The sequence below is a fragment of the Ovis aries genome, chromosome 3 (genome assembly GCF_016772045.2).
Source record: "Ovis aries strain OAR_USU_Benz2616 breed Rambouillet chromosome 3, ARS-UI_Ramb_v3.0, whole genome shotgun sequence".
NCBI classification, from domain to species: domain Eukaryota; kingdom Metazoa; phylum Chordata; class Mammalia; order Artiodactyla; family Bovidae; genus Ovis; species Ovis aries.
Window position 1 is genome coordinate 81,446,391 of NC_056056.1, and position 21,927 is coordinate 81,468,317.

At 39.2% G+C, this 21,927-nt stretch overlaps 1 protein-coding gene across 10 annotated transcripts in view; it reads right to left on the reverse strand.

Annotated features, from left to right (window-relative positions):
- MTA3 (metastasis associated 1 family member 3) overlaps positions 1-21,927 on the reverse strand; it is a 218,123-nt gene that overhangs the window by 54,332 nt on the left and 141,864 nt on the right. For all 10 annotated transcript variants that reach the window (XR_001038666.5, XM_012172822.5, XM_042246245.2 and 7 more), the window contains exons 7-8: positions 14,498-14,600; positions 11,694-11,793 (exon numbers count right to left, since the gene is read on the reverse strand). Coding sequence is in view for 9 of the 10 variants with exons in the window: in XM_012172822.5 (XP_012028212.1) it covers positions 11,694-11,793; positions 14,498-14,600 (203 nt within the window). In the remaining variant the exon portion in view is untranslated. The remainder of the gene's footprint in view (positions 1-11,693; positions 11,794-14,497; positions 14,601-21,927) is intronic.

The window sequence follows — 21,927 nt, forward strand, 5'->3', positions numbered from 1 at the left end:
CATATTAATGCCATCTTTCTGACACACATGGAAGCTTCTTCAGAATGAAATTTTGTATAGTTTAATCCAACCCTAAAAAGCCAAGTGAAGCACAAAATATACTAAAACAGTGGAGACAATATCCAGTGAAGACTCACAGAAATAAGCTGAGAAAAGACATAAGAGCATGACATATAACCAACAGCCCGTTGCTTATCAGTTAAGATAAAAACTCAAAGAGCTAGACATATAAGAGAACATACTGGCTGAGTCCATTTATGTGAAATTTGGGGAAAATAACAATTTATGGTGAGAGAAGTCAGAATAATGATTACCTGAGAAGAGGAGATCCCTGACTTGGAAGGAGCATAAGGGATCCTTGTTCATCACCTAGATCTCAGTGGTGGTTATATGCATGTACATACATGTAAAAATTTATAAGCCAGCATCTAAGTGTACTTAATATACTTTATTATATGTATATCTCAATTGAAAATAAGATAAAGCATTTAAAACTGAAAATCCTCCCTCAAGCTAAATACTTTGTGAAGACACCATCTTCTAAATAGAGGTACAGATACAGATACAGAATCCATTCAAAACTAAATTTTAAAAATCATAACAGCTCAGCACAAGCTTTTCTCTCTGCCAAATAGTGGTGAAGGTGTTGTCACACTTCATCTCATTCAAAACAGATGGAGATGACAAACAAGTATTTTAGGATAAAGACTGACAATGAAATCTTGGCAGCGGAATTCTCATCTTTTGTTCATCAAAGAGAATCCCATTTTGGTAAACCGGACTATTGTTCAGCAAATATTCACTCCCTCTGTGAGCCTCCAAGGGAGTGTATTCTTCCACTCCGTTGAGGCTGGGCCTAGCACTGTGACTTGTGTGGCCAACTAGATGTTACGCTGTGCGACATAACAGAGCCTTGACATGAGTTTGTGCATTTAGACTTATGCTACTGATATTTGCCAACAGAAGAGGCGAGAGATGCACAGCAGGACCCAACCTACAGCTTCACATCTGAATCAGCCCAGTAGAGTTCAGCAGAACCCGAGGTAATCTGTAGAGGGGTGCACAAGATATTAATGCTTGTTGTTTATAAAGCAATGAAATTCTGGGCAGTTTAACCCATGTTTTTCCCTTTGGGGAATTAGGAGCTTATTCACCCAGTGCTACCAGTGCTGTGAGCAGAGCAAACAGCCTACAGCTGCTGCTCCTCTTTGGCATGATCTCAATTTAAGCAAGATTCATCTCCCCCATCTCCCGGGGCAGCCTGCATCCAGTGACGCAGGAGTGCACAGGCCGAGGCCTCCATTCACACAGCATCAGAGCCCACCTTCTCCCTCTGTTCAACTCTGCCTCCCTCCCTTCTCTTCCACAGGAGTAGATCCCAACAGTGCTCCCTAAGCATTTCCAGCCTTCAAATCTCATCGCAGAATCTGTTTCCCAGGTACCCAACATGTAACATTTTGGCAATGACAAAATGATACCCATATATATTCAGCACTAACTACTGATTTGTTAAGAGTTTTACAAAAATTTTATACATATAACTCCAGCACAATATAGACCATTCAGACTATCAAGTCTATTTTAAGATTAATGAGCATATTTTTTTTCCAAGTAGAAACAGAAATTCTCATGACTAAACCTCAAACCATGATCAAGGCAAAATTTTTTATATGTAAGTAGTATGCCATCCAATTAACTTTTGCTTCAGTGCACAGCCCTCAAAGGAAAAGCCTTCATTCATAATCAGATTTGTGGGAACCTGGTTGTCATTCACTCATATCAATCTATAAGACACCCAGAGACATGTTCTTCTGTGAACTCATACTTTCATTATTAGCAAGAGAAAGCTCTAGGAGTGGCAGGTGATTGAAACCCTGCGGCCCTAATGTCACTTCCGATCTCACTTTGAGCAAAACTGTGGGGTCTTCCCCCGGCTCTGATTCTAGACACAAACCAGACAAACACAGGATACAACTGTGTGGGGACACCTAAGATAATTCAGAAGGAGGAGGCATGAGAGGCGAGCTTCCACACAGATCTGAGCTTTCACCTGGAGGGCATTTTCTAAACTGCTACAAAAGAGAACAGACCAGTCAGCTTCGTACTACGCTAAGGTGAAAATGAGCAAGACCACTTTCACCTCCGAGGGAGCAAAACCATTGGATATTCCATGTATTTGTGAGAATTACAATATGTTAAAATAATTGGTATCATACATGTTCTCTGATCAGAAGCCCTAAAGCAATTAAGATAGATTTATGAACTGCATTTCCTTGGACATTAACTCCCAATCAACTGCAAAAGTATAAAGTAAATTAGGAAATACTTAGAACCAAGTGATAATGAAAGTACTACATATTAAAATATGAGATATAGAGGGACATTTATAATCCTAATTGCTAATAACAGAAAACTAGATAAATGATGTTAATGAGCTAAAAACTGGTCTTGTAAAGTTGGTATAGGAATATCAGGGTAAAGCCAATGAAAAGAAGGAAGAAAATAATAAATAGAAAACCAACATACAATAAAGAAAAATCAACTAACCTAAAATCTCATTCTTTTAGACAAGAAAAAGAATTTTCCGGCAAAACTATCAAGGAAAAAAATAAGAAATGTGACACATAACAATAACAGGAATATTCCCATGTGGCCCAGTGATTAGGATTCCAGGCTTTCACTGCAGAGGGCATGGTTTAATTTCTGGTCAGGGAACTAAGACCCCACAAGCTGCACAGCATGGCCAAAAACAAAATTACTATGAAAGATTATATTGCTAAATTTGAAAACCTAAGGAAAAATGGAAAATCTCCTGATGTAACTGACCAAAGGACATGGATAGAATTAAAAACCTACTCTAGTTATTAATCAAATTATAACCATATCCCAAATCGAGGGATATTCTGCAAAGTAAATGGCCTACACTCTTCAAAGTGCCATGGCCGCAAAAGACAGAGAGAGTGAAGGACTGCTCAGGATCGAAGGTGATTACGGAGATAAGGCAACTAAATGCAGTAAGTGAGTCTCAAGTAAATCTTGCATGAGAAAGAAAATCTTTTTCTCCTGACATTACTGGGACAACTAGCAAATCTGACTAAAGCCTTTAGACTAGATAACCGTATTATAACAATGTTCATTTCCTGAGTCTGAAAACTGTACTGTGGTTAAGTGAGAAACAATCCTTGTTCTTTCAGGAAATACCTCCTCAAATACTTCGAAATAAAGGTACATCTATTCTGTAAGTAAGTAAGTGTTAGTTGCTCAGTCGTGCCTAACTCTTCGTGACCCCATGGACTGCAGCCCACCAGGCTCCCTCTGTCCATGAGATTTTCTAGGCAAGGATACTGGAGTGGGTTGCCATTTCCTTCTCCAGGGGATCTTCCCAACCCAGGGATCAAACCTGGGTCTCCTGCACTGGAGGTAGATTCTTTACTGACTGAGCTACAAGGGAAGCCCAAACTTACTCTCAAACAGTTCAGAAATAATCATATGAATATAGAGAAAGAAAGATAAAGGAAACATGGTAAATGTTAACTTTGGGGAATCAGGGTGAGGGGAGGACAGGAAGTCTTAGTGCTATTTTTACATTATCTCAAAATACAAAAATAAAGTTTTAAGAAATGTAACAGCAAGCCTCCATTAACACAAACTTATAAATTAAAATCTCTTTACCATGAATCCTCAACAAAGAAGTCAAACCAATTTTCACTATATTTCCCCATAGTTCAATTGTGCGGTGATTTTCTAATGTTTCTTATATTAGTGTAAAATGCATGGGAGGAAAAGTCAAGTAAAAGGCAACATACACTGAAAACAAAAAGTAAAAACAAATTTAAGCTCAAATTTAAAAGAAAAAAAGAGATGGATAAACAGATGCTTAACACAAGGACACAATTGCCCCCAAGACAGTTGGCAGTGTCTCTAAGGTCATTTGGATGCTTTTGAACTGTGGTGCTGGAGAAGACTCTTGAGAGTCCCTTGGACTGCAAGGAGATCCAACCAGTCCATTCTGAAGGAGATCAACCCTGGGGTTTCTTTGGAGGGAATGATGCTGCAACTCCAGTACTGTGGCTACCTCATGTGAAGATATGACTCATTGGAAAAGACTCTGATGCTGGGAGGGATTGGGGGCAGGAGGAGAAGGGGACGTCAGAGGATGAGATGGCTGGATGGCATCATGGACTCCATGGACCTGAGTCTGGGTGAACTCCAGGAGATGGTGATGGACAGGGAGGCCTGGCGTGCTGCGATTCATGGGGTCACAAAGAGTCGGACACGACTGAGCGATTGAACTGAACTGAACTAAGGTCGTTTTATATAATCTGAAAATTCTTACTTGCATTAGATCATCAGACAAAAAGAAAACATGTTTAACGTAGTAAAGTACTGCCTTAATGCTGTACTTAGAAAGAAGGGAAATTTCATGCTTTGTCTCACTGCAGTGGCAATCCATTGGTTCAAATTCTAATTTTAGTCTCGGATACATGGATACTCAGAAGTACTCGTAAGTTTTAGCAAAATGAGTTTTAAAAATTATACGAATTCTCATTTAATCAATTTTATGTTCATTGTGAAGACTAGATTTTTTAATGTAAGTTGATGCCTAAAATGTTCACTAGATTTATATATTGTACTGAGTACAATTTCTTTAAATGATGTAATGACTGTGCTTTCCAAACTGATCTCAATTCCCAGCACCCTCAAAGCCCTAAATGAAGTGTCTGATGTGAACAGGAATCACAAACAAATAGTGAAGTGCACGGTCAACAGCTGGCATTTTAACAGAGTATCGGAGGGATAAAACTATTGTTGGTTAAATAAACTTTCTCTTATCAGAAAAATAAGTTATTTTTTCCAAGTTTTTCTTGATGGAAAAATTTTTTTTTGTAAAAAGCATAGCTTGTTTTAAGCAGAAGATCTTTATAAGTGATTTCCTTGCAACAATTATGTTAAAATGGTTAAATGTATGGTTAATCGTAGCCTAATGATCACGTTCAAACTTGATAATCTACTACAATGACAGTAAATATGGCATGAAAAAAACCCCTTCAGTCAATAATGCTATAAAATCAGAAGAAACTAAATGAGACTCAACAAAGATGGGGAGAAGGCAATGCATCACTGGCATCATCAGCTCAACAATAACAACTAATATTTACTGAGCTCTTATAATGTGCCAGACACTGTTCTAAATGATCTACAAATATTATCCTGTTTAATCCTCAAGTTGATGCCACGAGGTAAGTCAGAGACAGGCTTTTCTGGAGGCTGAAGGAGGACACTGAGGCATCGCCTGCTTTCTCTTCTAGTGAAGATGGGGCTACAAGAGCCAGATGAGCTCAGTATTTGTGAATATTACCTTAAATGAAAATGCAGAAACTGCTGAACACAATCACTTCTGGAAGACTGATGGAAGCTCAAAAAGACTTGTGACATAGCAATAAATGAGTTGCTTCCACCCAATCTGGACAGTTAATGACACGGTGAGCTCTATCAGCCCCAAGGTATACTCTGGCAAGCCAACGCAGCTCCATCAACTTCTATATGATTGGATACATATATCAGCAAATAATAGGGGCATTGTCTGCATACCCTCTTCTTGTCAATCTATAACCTCAGGGCAGAAAGAGGAAGCTCAGACATAGTGAGGTTAAACAACTTGCACATGGCTGTATGGACCAAAAGCTATAGGTCTAGAGGGAAAAAAAAAAAACAAAGAATAAAAAAAGCACATTCATTTGTACACTCATGTTCATAGCAGCATTATTCACAATAGTCAAAAGGTAGAAGCAACTCAAGTTCCTACTAACAGATGAATGGATAAACAAAATGTAATATATACACACAGTGGATTGTTATTCAGCCTTAAAAGGCAGGAAATGCTGACATATACTACAACATGGATGAATTCTCTTGAAGACTGTTATGCTGAGCAAGCCACCAAAGGGCAAACATACGGTTCCACTTACATCAGATACCTAGAGTAATCAAATTCAAAGAGATATAAAGTAGAATGGTGACTGCCAGCGCCTGGGGACTGTTTGAAGGATCTGGGTTTTTACCCTAACTGCAATGAAAAGACACTAAAGTAAATAAAGACACTATCTTATATAAGATAAGGGACAGCAAAATCAAAGTTGCATTTTTGAAAGATCAGAAATAATACAGAAATTAGAGACGTTCCAACATGTGATTTTCTCCCTACTAAGTCAACCCTTTCTCAGAACCAGACTTTAGCATCAGGAAACCTAAGTTTCTAGGTTTATGTAAGTTATTTAACCATTATCTCTAATACAGTCCATTCTAAAAGATTTCTGCTGCTGCTAAGTCGCTTCAGTGTCCGACTCTGTGAGACCCCATGGATGGCAGCCCACCAGGCTCCCCATCCCTGGGATTCTCCAGGCAAGAATACTAAGGCCCCCTGAAACTGAAAAGGCTTTGAGTCCTACTCTCTCACCTGTTCTGGCACTCAGAGTCCAGACAAAGGAGAAACCCAGGTACTTCTGCAAATACCTGTTCTCAGAGACAGAGGCTTTACTCCAGCAATGGCTGCCTAATAATGCACGTGGCACTTGGCCCTCCCAGCCACAAGCAGAAAGTAGCAGTCTAGAACGCCCACCAGCTATTACTTAACTAACCACTTCTTAGTTTACTTTGTTTCAAGGAATTTTGCATCCACAATGCAGGAGGAAAGGAGAGTGAATGCAGGGATTGTTGTAAACTGATTTTTTTCTTTCTCTGCATATTATACTAAATATATTTAACATTTTAGTGAAACGAAGGTGAAATCTACGAGGCCTCTGTGACGTCAATGTTTTAACAAATATAAATCTTATTATATATGGCTTAGACTAGTAGGGTTTGAAATTCACAACCCAGCTATGTTTGTAACAGGTCTCAAAATGAGGAAGTTAGATTCAATAGTCCTGCAGGCAGCACAATTACTTGCTCCCAAAATATTACTGGTGATTTGATAAACCAGCATACACTGCCTTGGATAAGCAGATGTGACCCCTGACTGTGGTCCTCAGAGGACAAGTCGCAGAGAAAACACCTGAACAGGGTGCCTAGGGTGCAGCAGCTCCACAACCCTGCCCTGCTCTGTACTCTCCAGATCCACGGTCTGGTCACCAGAGAAAGGTACCAACCTGTGGCTCTGTGAACAATGAAAGCAAAAGGAGAACCCAACTCTTCAAAATTCAACTAAATGATGAAGCCATTTTCATTTAACGGCACAAAACAACTTAGCAACCTTTCGCACATTATTCTTGGGAACAATCTGCAAAACTCTTATTATCAACATGATGTTAATTTTAAACCACTGCCATTCATTTTTACAGAAATGCCTTAAGATCTCGTATTTTAGCATCAAAGTAGTAGGCCCAGATACCACTGGGCAAACAGGATTAAAGGTGAAGGCATGACCTTTGAAATAACAAGAGGCAGTAACTTCTCCCTGCTTTCAAGACTTCTAAAAGATGTCAATTTCATGCAACTGAAAGTAATACAATCTCAACACAAGAACATACAGAAAGTCCAAGTGAAGTTGAAGCTAGACCAGGTAGAGCAGGAAACCAAGACGCACAAATGTTGTAGACAAAAAGAACCAGTCTTCAGTGCTGCCTGATCTGAGACAGACAACGACGATGTTTAAACTCAAGCTACTTTAACAAGAACAAAGCAGACGAAGCAATCTGACGGAGAGAACTCCTCAGAAGGGGTCAAGATCCAAATCCTGTCTCCGAAACCAGCTGTACAAACAAGCTGTTACAAACACAATTTCGTAAGCCTCTGAGCATACTGATGGGTAAAAAATTTACAATATAACACATAATTTAAGATAATAATGTAATTAAAAAGTGTCTCCAAAGTGCTAAATACTAAACAAAATAAAAAGAGAAGAGATGATAACAACTGGAGGGTAGGAAAGTACCTACCTTGATGACACATAATAAGCAAGTATTGAAAAAAAAAAAACACCATACACATACCATATATTTAAACTAATTAAAATATAAAGATTGTATTCCCTTTAAAATGTTTCTTTTTACAATGACCTTCAACTGAACATAAACAAATACTGAATCCTGAAGACTGCCCTCTTCTAAAAGAAATTCATACGCTGTCCCACCAGTTACCAGCAGTGGGAGGCAGAGAGTCGCCGCAGCTGGGAGCCAAGGGTCCACACACCTGCTCTTCACCTGTCGGAGTGAACTTAAGGCAAATCCCAGCCCCAGCTGTATTTTATCACAAGAGCTCTGTCCCATCTCAGGAACTGGCTTTGTATTCTCACTCCTCGGTGTAGAGGGAATTTGCTGGATTACAACAGGGATAGCACCCCCTCCCCCTTAATAATCTGGGAACCATTATCTTATAAGAACACTGTCAAATCACAAGAGACTGACTACATAAGTAACAGTTTCTCTATACAAGGCAAAATCATGCAACATTAGGAAAAAAATTTGCAGATTCTTATATGAAACAGTGTTATGTTATAGTGTTAGGAAAAACACTGAGGTAGAAGGGAGGCACAGTATAAAACACTCTTTTTAAATGACTTCAACTCTATGTTAAATACAAAGTCATGCGGAACTTATTATCAGGTATCAAAATTTATTATAATATGGCGCTTTCACAGGGACAAATAGGTCAATGAAATGAGAGACGAGATTAAGAATCCTAAGCATTTTTAGGATCATGAAATAAGATAGAGGCATTACAAAATTCTGAGGCAACAACAAATTCAATAAAAGATGCTGGAATAAGTAATTTTCCATATGGAAAAAAAAATGAGACTGCTACCTCATCTCATTCATAAAAATATAAACTCCAAATGTATTTGTCTTATATACGAAAAAAACCTTCAAAACTATTAGAAAAAACAGAATAATAATATAAGTGAAGAATGGACAAAGGATACATTAATCTAAAATACAAAAAAAAAAAATCTGAAGAGTCATTATGAAAACATGCTAAGCCTCATTAAGTACTCAGGGAAATATAAATTAAAATAAAATAGCATGAGATTCGGAGAAGGCAATGGCAACCCACTCCAGTACTCTTGCCTGGAAAATCCCATGGACGGAGGAGCCTGGTAGGCTGTAGTCCATGGGGTCACGAAGAGTCAGACACTTACTGAGCGACTTCCCTTTCACTTTTCACTTTCATGCATTGGAGAAGGAAATGGCAACCCACCCCAGTGTTCTTGCCTGAAGAATCCGAGGGATGGTGGAGCCTGGTGGGCTGCCATCTGTGGGGTCGCCCAGAGTCAGACACAACTGAAGCGACTTAGCAGCAGCAGCAGCATGAGATTAGTAAAAAATTTTAGTCTGAACATACCAAGTGTCCCAGCGTTGAAGACAATGTAAGGAAATGGAGGTAGAAAGAAGTATAGTCATTTACTGTTTAAAGGATTACAAATTTCTAGTATGGTGTATAGAATAATTTTGATTGTGGTCAAACTCAAAATGAGCACTACCCTATGAATCACTACGAATAATTATTCCGATTTTAATTACAGCCTAGAAAGCTGGCACACATGCTCAGAAAGAACATGTGTTAGAATTCCCAATGCAGCATCATGGGTAATAGCAAAGAGAAAATGCTTTTCAAGCACTCCAGATGTTCACTGATTGGTAAAAGAATAAATATATAATATGGAGTAGTATTCTGTGAAAGTATACTGCAAGTATTACCAACCAGTAAAAGTGAGTGATGGAGGTACATATTTATTAACATGGTGCCATCTCATCAATAAACAAACAGCAAAATGTAACAAAGTAAATGTAAACACATGTAAGACAATGTTTATGTTGTTTGTGGAAACATCAATACATAGCACAACTAGAAAAACAGGACTAGATACACAGTACACTTGATACAGCAGCTGCCTCTTCTCAGGAGGCAGTGATGATCAGGGTCAGAGGTACAGAGAGAGGATGGGGAGTAAGATGAGGGAGAGAGTGTTAGAGATTTCATCAATAATATAGTGCTAGAATGACTCACTGGAAAAGACCCTGACGCTGGGAAGGACTGAGGGCAGGAGGAGCAGGGGACGGCAAAGGATGAGATGATTGGATGGCATCACCGACTCGATGCACATGAGTTTGAGCAAGCTCCAGGAGTTGGTGATGGACAGGGAGGCCTGGTGTGCTGCAGTCCTGGGGTTGCAAAGAGTCGGACATGACTGAGCGACTGAACTGACTGGTAGTGGTAGAAAAATCGTTTACTCCAAAGATCTAAATAAAATACTAACATCTGCTTTAGGTGGCATTGCATGGTATTTTATTATTATTTTATCCTCTGTACTATTCTGTAATTTGCTAGTATATTGTTTACAATGCACAGAAAGTGGCTGAAAGGAAACATAACAAAATGATAAGAATATTCTACTTTGGGTAATGAGGACAAAACTTTTTTTTTTTTTTGGTTGCTGCTGTACTTTATTTTTGCATTTTTTCAGAATTGGGGAAAATTTTACGCGTACAGATAGTGATTAGGTTCCATGCAGTTCTGATTCACATAAACTCACACATATACTTTTGCATCTAAAGGTGCTAAGCAACCAGAATACAAGCCTATCTTGAAACACCTAAATTTTCATAAAAAATTAATGTAGAAACAAGATAACAAAACTCTTTTCTATAAACAATATTCTAGTCTTTGAGAAAGGATAAAGAAGAAAAAGGTTCCTTAAAGACTATAGACTTTTAATGTTTACACCTCTAATTGTACAAAAACATAAGAAAGCTTTGTAAGAAACAAATTTGTCACACACTCTAGTACAAGTTTTTATATTATCATGATAAATATTTTGTGTAAAACATTTGAAATTGGAGTATAGCGAAAAAGTAATAAAACCTGTAATTGTACTCCATCGGAAAACAAAATGATAACTTCTATTTTCTGCAACGAATATCAAACAACTTAACCTTGTCAAACCTCAGTTTTCCCATTTGTACTAATAACATGAGTATCATACCATGCCTATCTCAGGGGGAGTGGAAATCAATACAGTAAGGAAGTTCAACAGGCAAAAATATGCAGGTCTGCTGTGTTGGAGGGTGCAGAGCAAGAAGCAAGTGCCAAGCTCTAGCCATAGCAGGCATCAGTGGTATAATTAAACTGAATGTGAAAAGCCTCATTTGATCACCAAGGGAAGAAAGGAAATAGTCTTAAAAAATAGCAACCATAATATAATGAAAACAGAACTTTTTGTTAATGAACAGACCAAAAAGAATAATAAACTTTAAATACTGATACTAAATAATGACACAACAAAAGGATTCCTATAGCAATGGTTTCAAGAAATGGTCACTTTCACTTAAAAAATTTTTTAGTACTACATGTGAGCTACAACCATTTATGTACACAGACACAATACATCAAAAAAGCACAAAAGTCGAGACAGGTGGATTAGAACATTGAACTGTTTTCTCCAAAATGTTTTGTTTTTTTTTAATCATTTTGTACCCACTCGGTGAACAGTCATTCTTGCTTGTCTCAGTTCACAAACAGAAGGGGGTGACTTAGTAATGAGACAGCCCAGTTAAGTGACCAACCAAGCCAAATCAACCTAACAGCAGGGCTTAGAGCCGGGAAGTTCTCAGGTCTACAACATTGCTATACCAGCTTTTAAATTAAACAAACAGCAGAAGAAATAATAAGCACCAAATTTCAAAACAGCATCTTACCAGGGTGATGTCTCGAGAAGCTGCAGCTGCACTCATATGCAAACTAGGCTGCCTTACGGAACTGCTACAATCAAGGGCTCGAGCAAATGTCCCAACAGCACTGGATAAACCATAACAACAAAGAGGAAAGGTTAAGGCACTGTTGTTCTTTTATCTTGGGGGAAAAAAAAAAAAAAATCTGGGTAGTAAATGAACAATTGTAATAGCCAAACAAGTTCTTTGATGTTTAAGAATCAAATATCAGATTAAAAAGTATCTTCTTTACAATTTAAGAAATGACAAGCCAATTCACTATACATTATAGGTCATTATAATTAAATTAAGCTTGTGTGGCATTAACAAGGGAAAGATCTATAGTGAAATTTCATGTAGTTAACAATTTGGTATACAACTGTGTTTCAAAAATGAGAAATATATTAGATGCAGAATTTGACTATTACTGTAAAGCAAGTTGTGACTACCTTTTTAGCCCAAATGGTGAAATTCCAGTAATGTTTTTCCCTTGAAATGAGATATTATCAACTATAGCAACTTATTATAACTGTAGTTACATATTCCTTTGGGGAATATGAAACAGATTGCCATTTAAGGAAAGAAAAACAATTATCACAGTACTGATTTAAATTTAATGATTTAGAAGGCGTTCCCATATATAGAGAACTCTAACTTCAAGAAATAAAACATACAGAGAAGATTTCCTGCTTGTTGTCTATGCTTTAACGTGCTAGCTGAGGAAGATTTTTTTTAAGGTTTTAATTAAAATATAAAACGTGCAAAAAGTACACATGGTACCACTCTTTGGTTACCACAAAGTCAATGCCTCCATGTCACCAGCATGCAGGTCGAGACCCGGATCCTGACAGCACTCAAAGGGACTCTTTGTGTTCCCTCCCAGTCACTACGGTTCCCCAAGGAGAGCAAGCATCCCAGATTCTAACACCCAAGATGAGTTTTGCTCAACAGAGAGCTTGAACAGAATCACGCGCTGTGCACGCTTCATAACCAGCTTCTTTTGTTCAAAACCATGCTTGTGGGTTCCCCCGTGCTGCCGGCTGTAGCTGTGTTCATTCATCTTCCTTGCTGTGGAGCATTACTTGGCATGGTGTCCCACCCCAACCCTACTGTTGATGAATAGTACAGATAGCACAGCTGAACAGTACAGCTACTACAGACAGTACCACTGCTGCCATCTGTATACGTATCTTTGGGCACACAGATGCATGCATTTCTGCTGGGTATATATTTAGGATGGAAACTTCAGGGATGTGTGTGTTAGATAAGTTTTCCAAAGCAGCTATACCAACTTGCGCTACAACCAATAGGATATGTGGGTACTGGCTGCCCCACCTCTTCACCAATGCTTGGCACTGGAACGTGCAGTGGTCCTTAACTGGGTCTTAATTTGTACTTAGATTAAAAAAAAAAAAAAAAAGCAAAAAAGCAAAACTTGAAAAAGATACTGGGAGTATCTCCTTGGTGCCTCTCATGCTGGCTTCAAGAAAAAAGAAATCATGGCCCTTGGCAATCAGGAAAAGGAAAGAACAATAAATCTGAAACTGCAAAGCCTACTAAATAAACCAAACTCCAGGTAACCTGTCTGGAGACTCCAGCGACTCCACCAGTGATTCAGTCCCTAATCTTCAGTCTCGTCTGTTTCACTGACTGGCTCCTCCCCAGCCATGTACACTAACCAAGGCTCTTCACCTAATCAGTTAGTGGCCAGGCACGTGGGCTCTGGAGTCTGAATGCCTAGCCACCAGTAACAGTGCCTAACTTCCATGGTGACCAACACTGTCAACAGTACAAAGGATGGCTAAGGGCTTCTGTCCTTGGCATTATGACAAACAGTCAACAAAAAAATTAGAGAATATAATGGAGATGATTAGAATCATGTCCAGATCTATCTCATCCTAATATTTTGCCATGTTTGAAGCAATAAGTGTATACTGTACAGTACAGGGAAATACAGCCATCACTCTGTAATAACTTTAGATGGAATATAATCTATAAAAATACTGAAACACTGTGTTTTACACTTGAAACTAATATACTATTGTAAATCAAATATATTTCAATAAAATAAATAAATCAAAAACTAAGCTAAAGAGATAATATTTTGTCACATCTGGTTCATTCTTTAAGGAAATAAATACTATAATTTCGTTAGAGCCCCCTATACATTCCCAGAACTCGTACATGCATACATAATATGCACGTGCATACATAAGCCCATTAATGAAATAATACGCCATTGTCTGCATATTGTAAACTTTTCTTTTTTTAAAGTCTTTATTGAATTTGCTACGATATTGCTTCTAATTTTTTGGTGACAGACATGTGGGATCTTAACTCCCCAGCTAGGGTTTTAACCCACACCATACTCACATGTGGCTGCAATCGGAGGGTCACATTATTATTTATACCTGAAAAGTCCCTCATGTGCTTAAAGGAGATCACTACTTTAATTAAAGATATGGGATTTCAGCTGTTGAATTTCTTCTTTATAATTTTTCATAGTGTTGAAATTTTTACAATGGGCATTTATTTTCTTAATAAAAATCTATTTTCATTTTTAAAACAAAAACTAATGCCAATAAATCAATATTATCAAAATAAATAAATCATAGTATTTAGGAAGTAATGTGATATATGTTAGGCTTTCTTACATAGAAGAATACAACCAATGAAAAAAAGCAGAACACAAAAGAAAGGAAAACTCATAAATTTTCTATGAATTCTTTTATATTACACATATGTGAGTGTCTGTGTGTATGTGTATCTTGACTAAACAGCGCCATACTCACCGGGCTACAACTAAAAATTGGTCAATCTGTCGGTCTGTAAGTGGGCTATTTGGGTCCCAAACTTTCACTTCCAATTTTGACTGTTCTCTCTCATCTGATTCTCCTGTCCAAGAACAAAGAAAACGGAGTCTTATTATTCTAAGGCACATACACTGTCACATACGATTGATGACTGTGGTCACCATGACACTAAAACTGTAAGGTAAATGTTCATGGTCTGTGTACATCTCTTCAGATAGCAGATGTAGAACACTCTGTAAAGAGAATGTTGATAACACAACCAAACTAACCATGTGATGTCTTCACTTAGTCTTTCCTGAGTATTCGTATGTGTGAGACTCCAAGCCTTGCTAAGGGAGACAGAGACAGAAAAGAAATCGCTCTTGCAAGACATTCAAACAACGGTAAAACTTACTCATAAAGAACTATGACACAAATGAATAGGAATAGGTGTTACAGAGACATACACATACGACTGCAAAGATTCTGAAGAGGAGAGAAATCATTTCAGGCTAGCTAGGGAATGATGTCATGCGGGAGGAGGCATTCCTGCTAAAAACCTGAAGGGTGTGGATGCACAGGCAGGGGGAGAGAACTGAAAGTAAATGAGAATGGGAACAAGGCTGTAGGGTTTTAAGACGTGCTAGAAAAGTAGCAAACGTTGTCAGGAATGCGTGTATCAAAGGGAATGAGGAGAGACCGCTTTAAGAAGCCGGTTATAAAAATACTACTGAAGATGCTGCACAGGTTTTCTGGATAGATGTCTGTTTGGAAGTAATACGAAGCCCTTGCCTTTTTAGCAGAAGAGTGTCAAAATGAGAGCCAAATTTCACATCTCACACTTAGCAATGGAGTGATTTCCTCTACAGATACGTGATACAGACAGAGAGTCAAGGTATTGACAGTGACAATAAAGAGCCCAGAGAGAAATTTAGGGACATCAGTGACACAGACTGGTATTGCGGGAAGGTTTCCAGTCTTGAGAATTACATAGACGGGGTTGGCACTAACAGAAAGAAGGAACAATCAAGAGACCGAGGAAAAGACTGAGGCTAATACAAGATGCTTTCTTTCAGGAACGTGTCACAGGGAGATAGAACCATCACGCAAGATTTCATGTTAGGACAAAGGAGAGTAATGGACTTGGCAAACAACTGGATTCTAATTTACAGCTATGAATTTCCTATCAGGCTAGGGGCTGGTCTGGGCTTTGTTTTGGTTTTGATCACGGCATCTTAATATCAAGCAGAATGACAGACTATGAGGCTGAACATCCCCTGGTGACTGATGAATGCAGGCTATGGGCTTATAATGGGTTCTTTCCTAGGCCAGGAGGAAGCAGGAGCTGACGTTCAGAAGGAGAAAGGGGGACAGCAGAATCCCCACCCACCCATCTGCAGTCTCCTAATTACAGCCACTGCTCTCAGCTGCAGGGCGTGGGGGCGGGCCTGTCCATCTCATTCCCTTTTCAAAGGCAGGTAGGTAACCAAAAAGTAAATTGCCACCACCAACAAAAGAAGCACAAAGAGACCAGGGTGAATACTAGTCCAGAGACATATAAGGTATTTAAAAGGATTTTGGTTCTCATTATTTTTTCTTACAACACATGCTGAGCCACAACATTTAACTGATTCATTTTAAAAAGCCAGTTACAAACCCAAGAGTCTGTAAACATGAAACTTTTGAAAGAAAAATGAAGCAATTTTACTTCCTTGTATCTTCAATAAACACACTTTTAAGTAAGATGAACAGTAACAGTAAAATATATATAATTAAATCTACATTTGTAATCTATGTTTTCAAATAATACAAAATGAAATGAAGATGATATTCAATATGAAGCCCCTTCTATTATATATTCCAGGATGTAAGGCTAATAAAACTGATATTGACTTTTCAAATTCAAGTTAGTTAAATTGATAAACTTCAATCCTATCCATACATTTTGTAGCATACAGAATAAAGAGAATTCAGTATAAGAATTCTAAACAAATTTGCTATAAACAATAATAAAACACTCTTGAGTATCTTTCTACTAATAACTGAAACATACAATACCATGGGATGGGAACAAAAATAACAAGAACAACAAAAATACAGCATGTTCTACTTAAAGTCACTCTAGAGAATTCCCCATTTTGGATTCACCACATAATACATTTATATGTTTAATCCCTTTTCACAAGGGAAAATCTTTTAAGAAGCTCTAGAATCTGTATAACCAAATACTCAACAAAGCTAACAGCAAGCTGGAGAAAGGTCTTGGGGAACGTACTATGAGCCTGAGACAGAACCAACATGAATTCTACGCTCTGGCCATGTCCATTCGAGTCACTGCAAGAATCTCACTTTCCTCCTCCGTTTATGATAATCTGGGCAATTCCAATCTGCTCCGGTCCCACATTCACCCGTGAAGATCTCTCTATTCTGTGAATTCCCACAAACTGTATTTGCCAACTAATTACATGATTACATACAGCATCCTATCTTTTGCTTCATATGTTCCTCTTCATAATTTTGAAAAAATATAGATTCAGCAATGATTTTAAATGTTCGCTCTAACCCATCAACTACAGTTTAAAATTTCTAGAAAGTAATGACAAACTACTTCTTAAAAATGCCCCCGAAGAGCACAAAACGTTCTTCAAAGACTGGAAGAACTAAGGCTGTATGAAGATGGCATCTTACACATCCTTTGACGGACAATTAGAGATATTCTTTGTTCTAAATATAATTCATTTTCTCTACAACAACCATCAGAATATATTATACTCAATTCAGAAACACAGATGCCATTTATCACCATTTTTATTAACGCTATAAAAGTTCTGGGCACTGTTTTAAGTTATTCATCAAAGGAATAAGTTACTAGAAACAAATACTATGTGATGTAACGTCTATGTGGAATCTTAAAAGCCAAACTCATAAACACAGAGTAGAATGGTGGTGATAGGGGCTGGAACCGGGGCAGAGGGGAGAAGGAGATTTTGCTTCAGGAGACACCCTTACAACAGTACGTAATGCGTGGCATAGTGAGTACAGACAGTAATACTTTTATGATCAACATAAACTTCAAAGTTGCTAGGAGCCTAGATCTTTCTTCAGTTCAATAGTTCAGTCATGTCCAACTCTTTGCGACCCCATGAATTGAAGCACGTCAGGCCTCCTTGTCCATCACCAACTCCGGGAGTTCACTTAGACTCACGTCCACCGAGTCAGTGATGCCATCCAGCCATCTCATCCTCTGTTGTCCACTTCCCCTCCTGCCCTCAATCCCTCTCAGATCTTTGTTACCACCACAAAAAGAAGTAATAATTATATGACATGATAGATAGCTAATGTTTGGTGGTAATCAAACTGCACCATATAAATGTAATCATATGAAAACATTGAACATACACTGTTATATGACAATTATATCTTAATAAAAATAGGTTTTAAAAATAAGTTATAAGAAAAGTGGGGAAAAAATGAATATATAAAACTGAATGTCATTCCAAAGAGAATGAAAACAAAAATGTGAAAAAATAAAATTAGATAAGTAAATCACATATATTATGGCAAAAAAATATAAAACAGTAAGAAAGAAAATTGAAAGTGGTGTTAGTGGTAAAGAATCTATCTGCCAGTGCAGGAGACATTAGAGACATGGGTTCAAACCGTAGGGTCCAGGAGACCGCCTGGAGAAAGGAATGGCCCACTCCAGTATTGTTGTCTGGAGGATCCCATGGACAGGGGAGCCTAGTGGCTACAGTCCCTGGGCTCTCAAAAAGTTGGACGTGACAGAAGCAACTTAGCACTCAGCGCTCATGTTTATACAAAGAAATTACAAGACCTTCAGAAAATATAAGATGACAAGTACAGAAGATTTAAAAACCCTCAGTTCAGTTCAGTTCAGGTGCTCAATCATATCTGCCTCTTAGCGACCCCGTGGACTCTAGCACACTAGACTTCCCTGTCCATCACCAACTCCCAGAGTTTGTTCAAACTCATGTCCATCAAGTTAGTGATACTACCAAACCATCTTATCCTCTGTCCTCCCCTTCTCCTCCTGCTTTCAATCTTTCCCAGCATCAGGGTCTTTTCCAAGGAGTCAATTCTTCACATCAGGTGACCACAGTATCGGAGTTTCAGCCTCAGCATCAGTCCTTCCAATGAACATACAGCACTGATTTCCTTTAGGATGGACTGGTTGGATCTCCTTGCTGTCCAAGGGACTCTCAAAGAGTCTTCTCCAACACCACAGTTCAAAAGCATCAAATCTTCAGCACTCAGGTTTCTTTATAGTCCAACTCTCACATCCATACATGACTACTGGAAAAACCACAGCCTTGACTAGACGGACCTTTGTTGGCAAAGTAATGTCTCTGCTTTTTAATATGCTGTCTAGGTTGGTCATAGCTTTTCCTCTAAGGAGCAAGTGTCTTTTAATTTCATGGCTGCAGTCACCACGTGCAGCGATTTTGGAGCCCCCCAAAATAAAGTCTCTCACTGTTTCCCCATCTATTTGCCATGAAGTGATGGGACCGGATGTCATGATCTTAGTTTTCTGAATGTTGAGCTTTAAGCCAGCTTTTCCACTCTCCTCTTTCATCAAGAGGCTCTTTAGTTCTTCTTCACTCTCTGCCATAAGGGTGGTGTCATCTGCATATCTGAAGTTACTGATATTTCTCCCAGCAATCTTGATTCCAGCTTGTGCCTCATTCAGCCTACCATTTTGCAGGATGTACTCTGCATATAAGTTAAATAAGCAGGGTGACAATATACAGACTTGACGTACTCCTTTCCTGATTGGAACCACTCTATTGTTCCATGTCTGGTTCTAACTGTTGGTTCTTGACCTGCATACAGATTTCTCAGGAGGCAGGTAAGATGGTCTGATATTCCCATCTCTTTCAGAATTTTCCACAGTTTATTGTGATCCACACAGTCAAAGGCTTTGGCATAGTCAATAAAGCAGAAATAGATGTTTTTTCTGGAACTCTCTTGCTTTTTCAATGATCCAACGGATGTTGGCAATTTGATCTCTGGTTCCTCTGCCTTTTCTAAGTCCAGCTTGACCATCTGGAAGTTCCTGGTTCACATATCGCTGAAGCCTGGTTTGGAGAATTTTGAGCATTACTTTACTAACATGTGAGATGAGTGCAATTATGCAGTAGTTTGAGCATTCTTTGGCATTGCCTTTCTTTGGGATTGGAATGAAAACTGACCTTTTCCAGTCCTGTGGCCACTGCTGAGTTTTCCAAATTTGCTAGCATACTGAGTGCAACACTTTCACAGCATCATCTTTAGGATCTGAAACAGCACAAATGGAATTCTATTGCCTCCACTAGCTTTGTTTGTAGTAATGCTTCCTAATACCCATTTGACTTTGCATTCCAGGATGTCTGGCTCTAGGCCAGTGATCACATCATTGAGGTTATCTGGGTCATGAAGATCTTTATGGTATACTTCTTCTGTGTATTCTTGCCACCTCTTCTTAATATCTTCTGCTTCTGTTAGGTCCATACCATTTCTGTCCTTTATCGAGCCCATCTTTGCATGAAATGTTCCCTTGGTATCTCTAATTTTCTTGAAGAAATCTCTAGTCTTTCCCATTCTGTTGTTTCCTCTATTTCTTTGCACTGATCACTGAGGAAGGCTTTCTTATCTCTTCTTGCTATTCTTTGGAACTCTGCTTTTCTCCTTTGCCTTTTGCTTCTCTTCTTTTCTCAGGTATTTGTAAGGCCTCCTCAAAAAACCATTTCGCCTTTTTGCATTTCTTTTTCTTGGGGATGGTCTCGAGCACTGCCTCGTACATAATATCATGAACCTCTGTCCATAGTTCTTCAGGCACTCTATCAGATCTAATCCCTTGAATTTGTCACTTCCACTGTATAATGCTAAGAGATTTGATTTAGGTCATACATGAATGGTCTAGTGGTTTTCCATACTTCCTTCAATTTGAGTTTGAATTTGGCAATAAGGAGTTCATGATCTGAGCCACAGTCAGCTGCTGATCTTGTTTTTTGTTGACCGTATAGAGCTTCTCCATCTTTGGCTGCAAAGAATATAATCAATCTGATTTCGGTACTGAACCTCTGGTGATGTCCATGTGTAGAGTCTTCTCCTGTGTTGTTGGAAGAGGGTGTTTGCTATGACCAGTGCGTTCTCACCACGTGACAAGATGGTGGAGTAGAAGGGTGTGCACTCATCTCCTGCAAGAACTCCAAAATTACAACTCGCTGCTGACCAACTATCAACAGGAAAATGCTGGATCCCACCAAAAAAAGATACCGCACATCCAAGGGCAAAGGAGAAGCCCCAATAAAATGGTAGGAAGGGTGAAAGCACGTTTAGAATCAAACCCCTTACCTGCCGAAGACAGCTGGAGGTTCAAACAAAACCTTGTGAACACCAGGACCCAGAGACCCCACAGAGACTGAGCCAGAACTGTCTCTGAGTGTCTCCTGTGGAGGTACGGGTCAGCAGTGGCCTGCTGCAGGGACAGGGGCTCTGGCTGCACGAGACCTGGTCACATGGCCCGTGGCATAAGCCCTCTTGGAGAAGGTCACCATTAACCCCACCATAGTGCTGCTGAGAGAAGACAACCTACAAACTTCAGAACAATTATACCAAAGAGAACTCTTGAACTGTTAAGAAAGTTCTGCTGCTGCTGAGTCACTTCAGTCACGTCTGACTCTGTGTGACCCCATAGATGGCAGCCCACCAGGCTCCCCCGTCCCTGGGATTCTTCAGGCAAGAACACTGAAGTGGGTTGCCATTTCCTTCTCCAGTGCATGAAAGTGAAAAGTTCTAGGACCCACAAAAGATTCCCCAACCTGGGGATCTGGCAAAGGGACTGAGAACCCCCAGGTAACTTGACTTTGGAGTGGGATTTGATTACAGTACCCACACAGGACTGGGGAAACAGACTCTTTGAGGGCACAAACAAAACCTGGTGCGTAACAGGACCCAGGAGAAAGGAGCAGTGACCGCACAAGAGACTGACCCAGACTGTGAGTGTCCAGGAGTCTCCAGGGGAGGTGTGGGTTGGAGGTGGCCTGCTGCAAGGTCACGGGCATTGAGTGCAGGAGTTTGTGCACTTTTGAAGGAACCTTTTGAAGTCTGTGCATTTTGGGGACCTTTTGAAGGATTACCTCCACCATAGTTTTGTCTCAGATCAAACAACAGGGATGATACACAGCCCCACCCATCAACAGAAAACTGGATTAAAGATTTAATGACCATGGCCCTGCCCATCAGAACAAGACCCAGTTTCCCCCACAGTCAGTCTCTCCTAACAGGAAGCTTCCATAAGCCTCTTATCCTTATCAGTCAGAGGGCAGGAAGAATGAAAACCACAATCATAGAAAATGAATCAAAGTGATCACATGGACCACAGCCTGGTCTGCCTCAATTAAACTATGAGCCAAGCTGTGTAGGGCCAC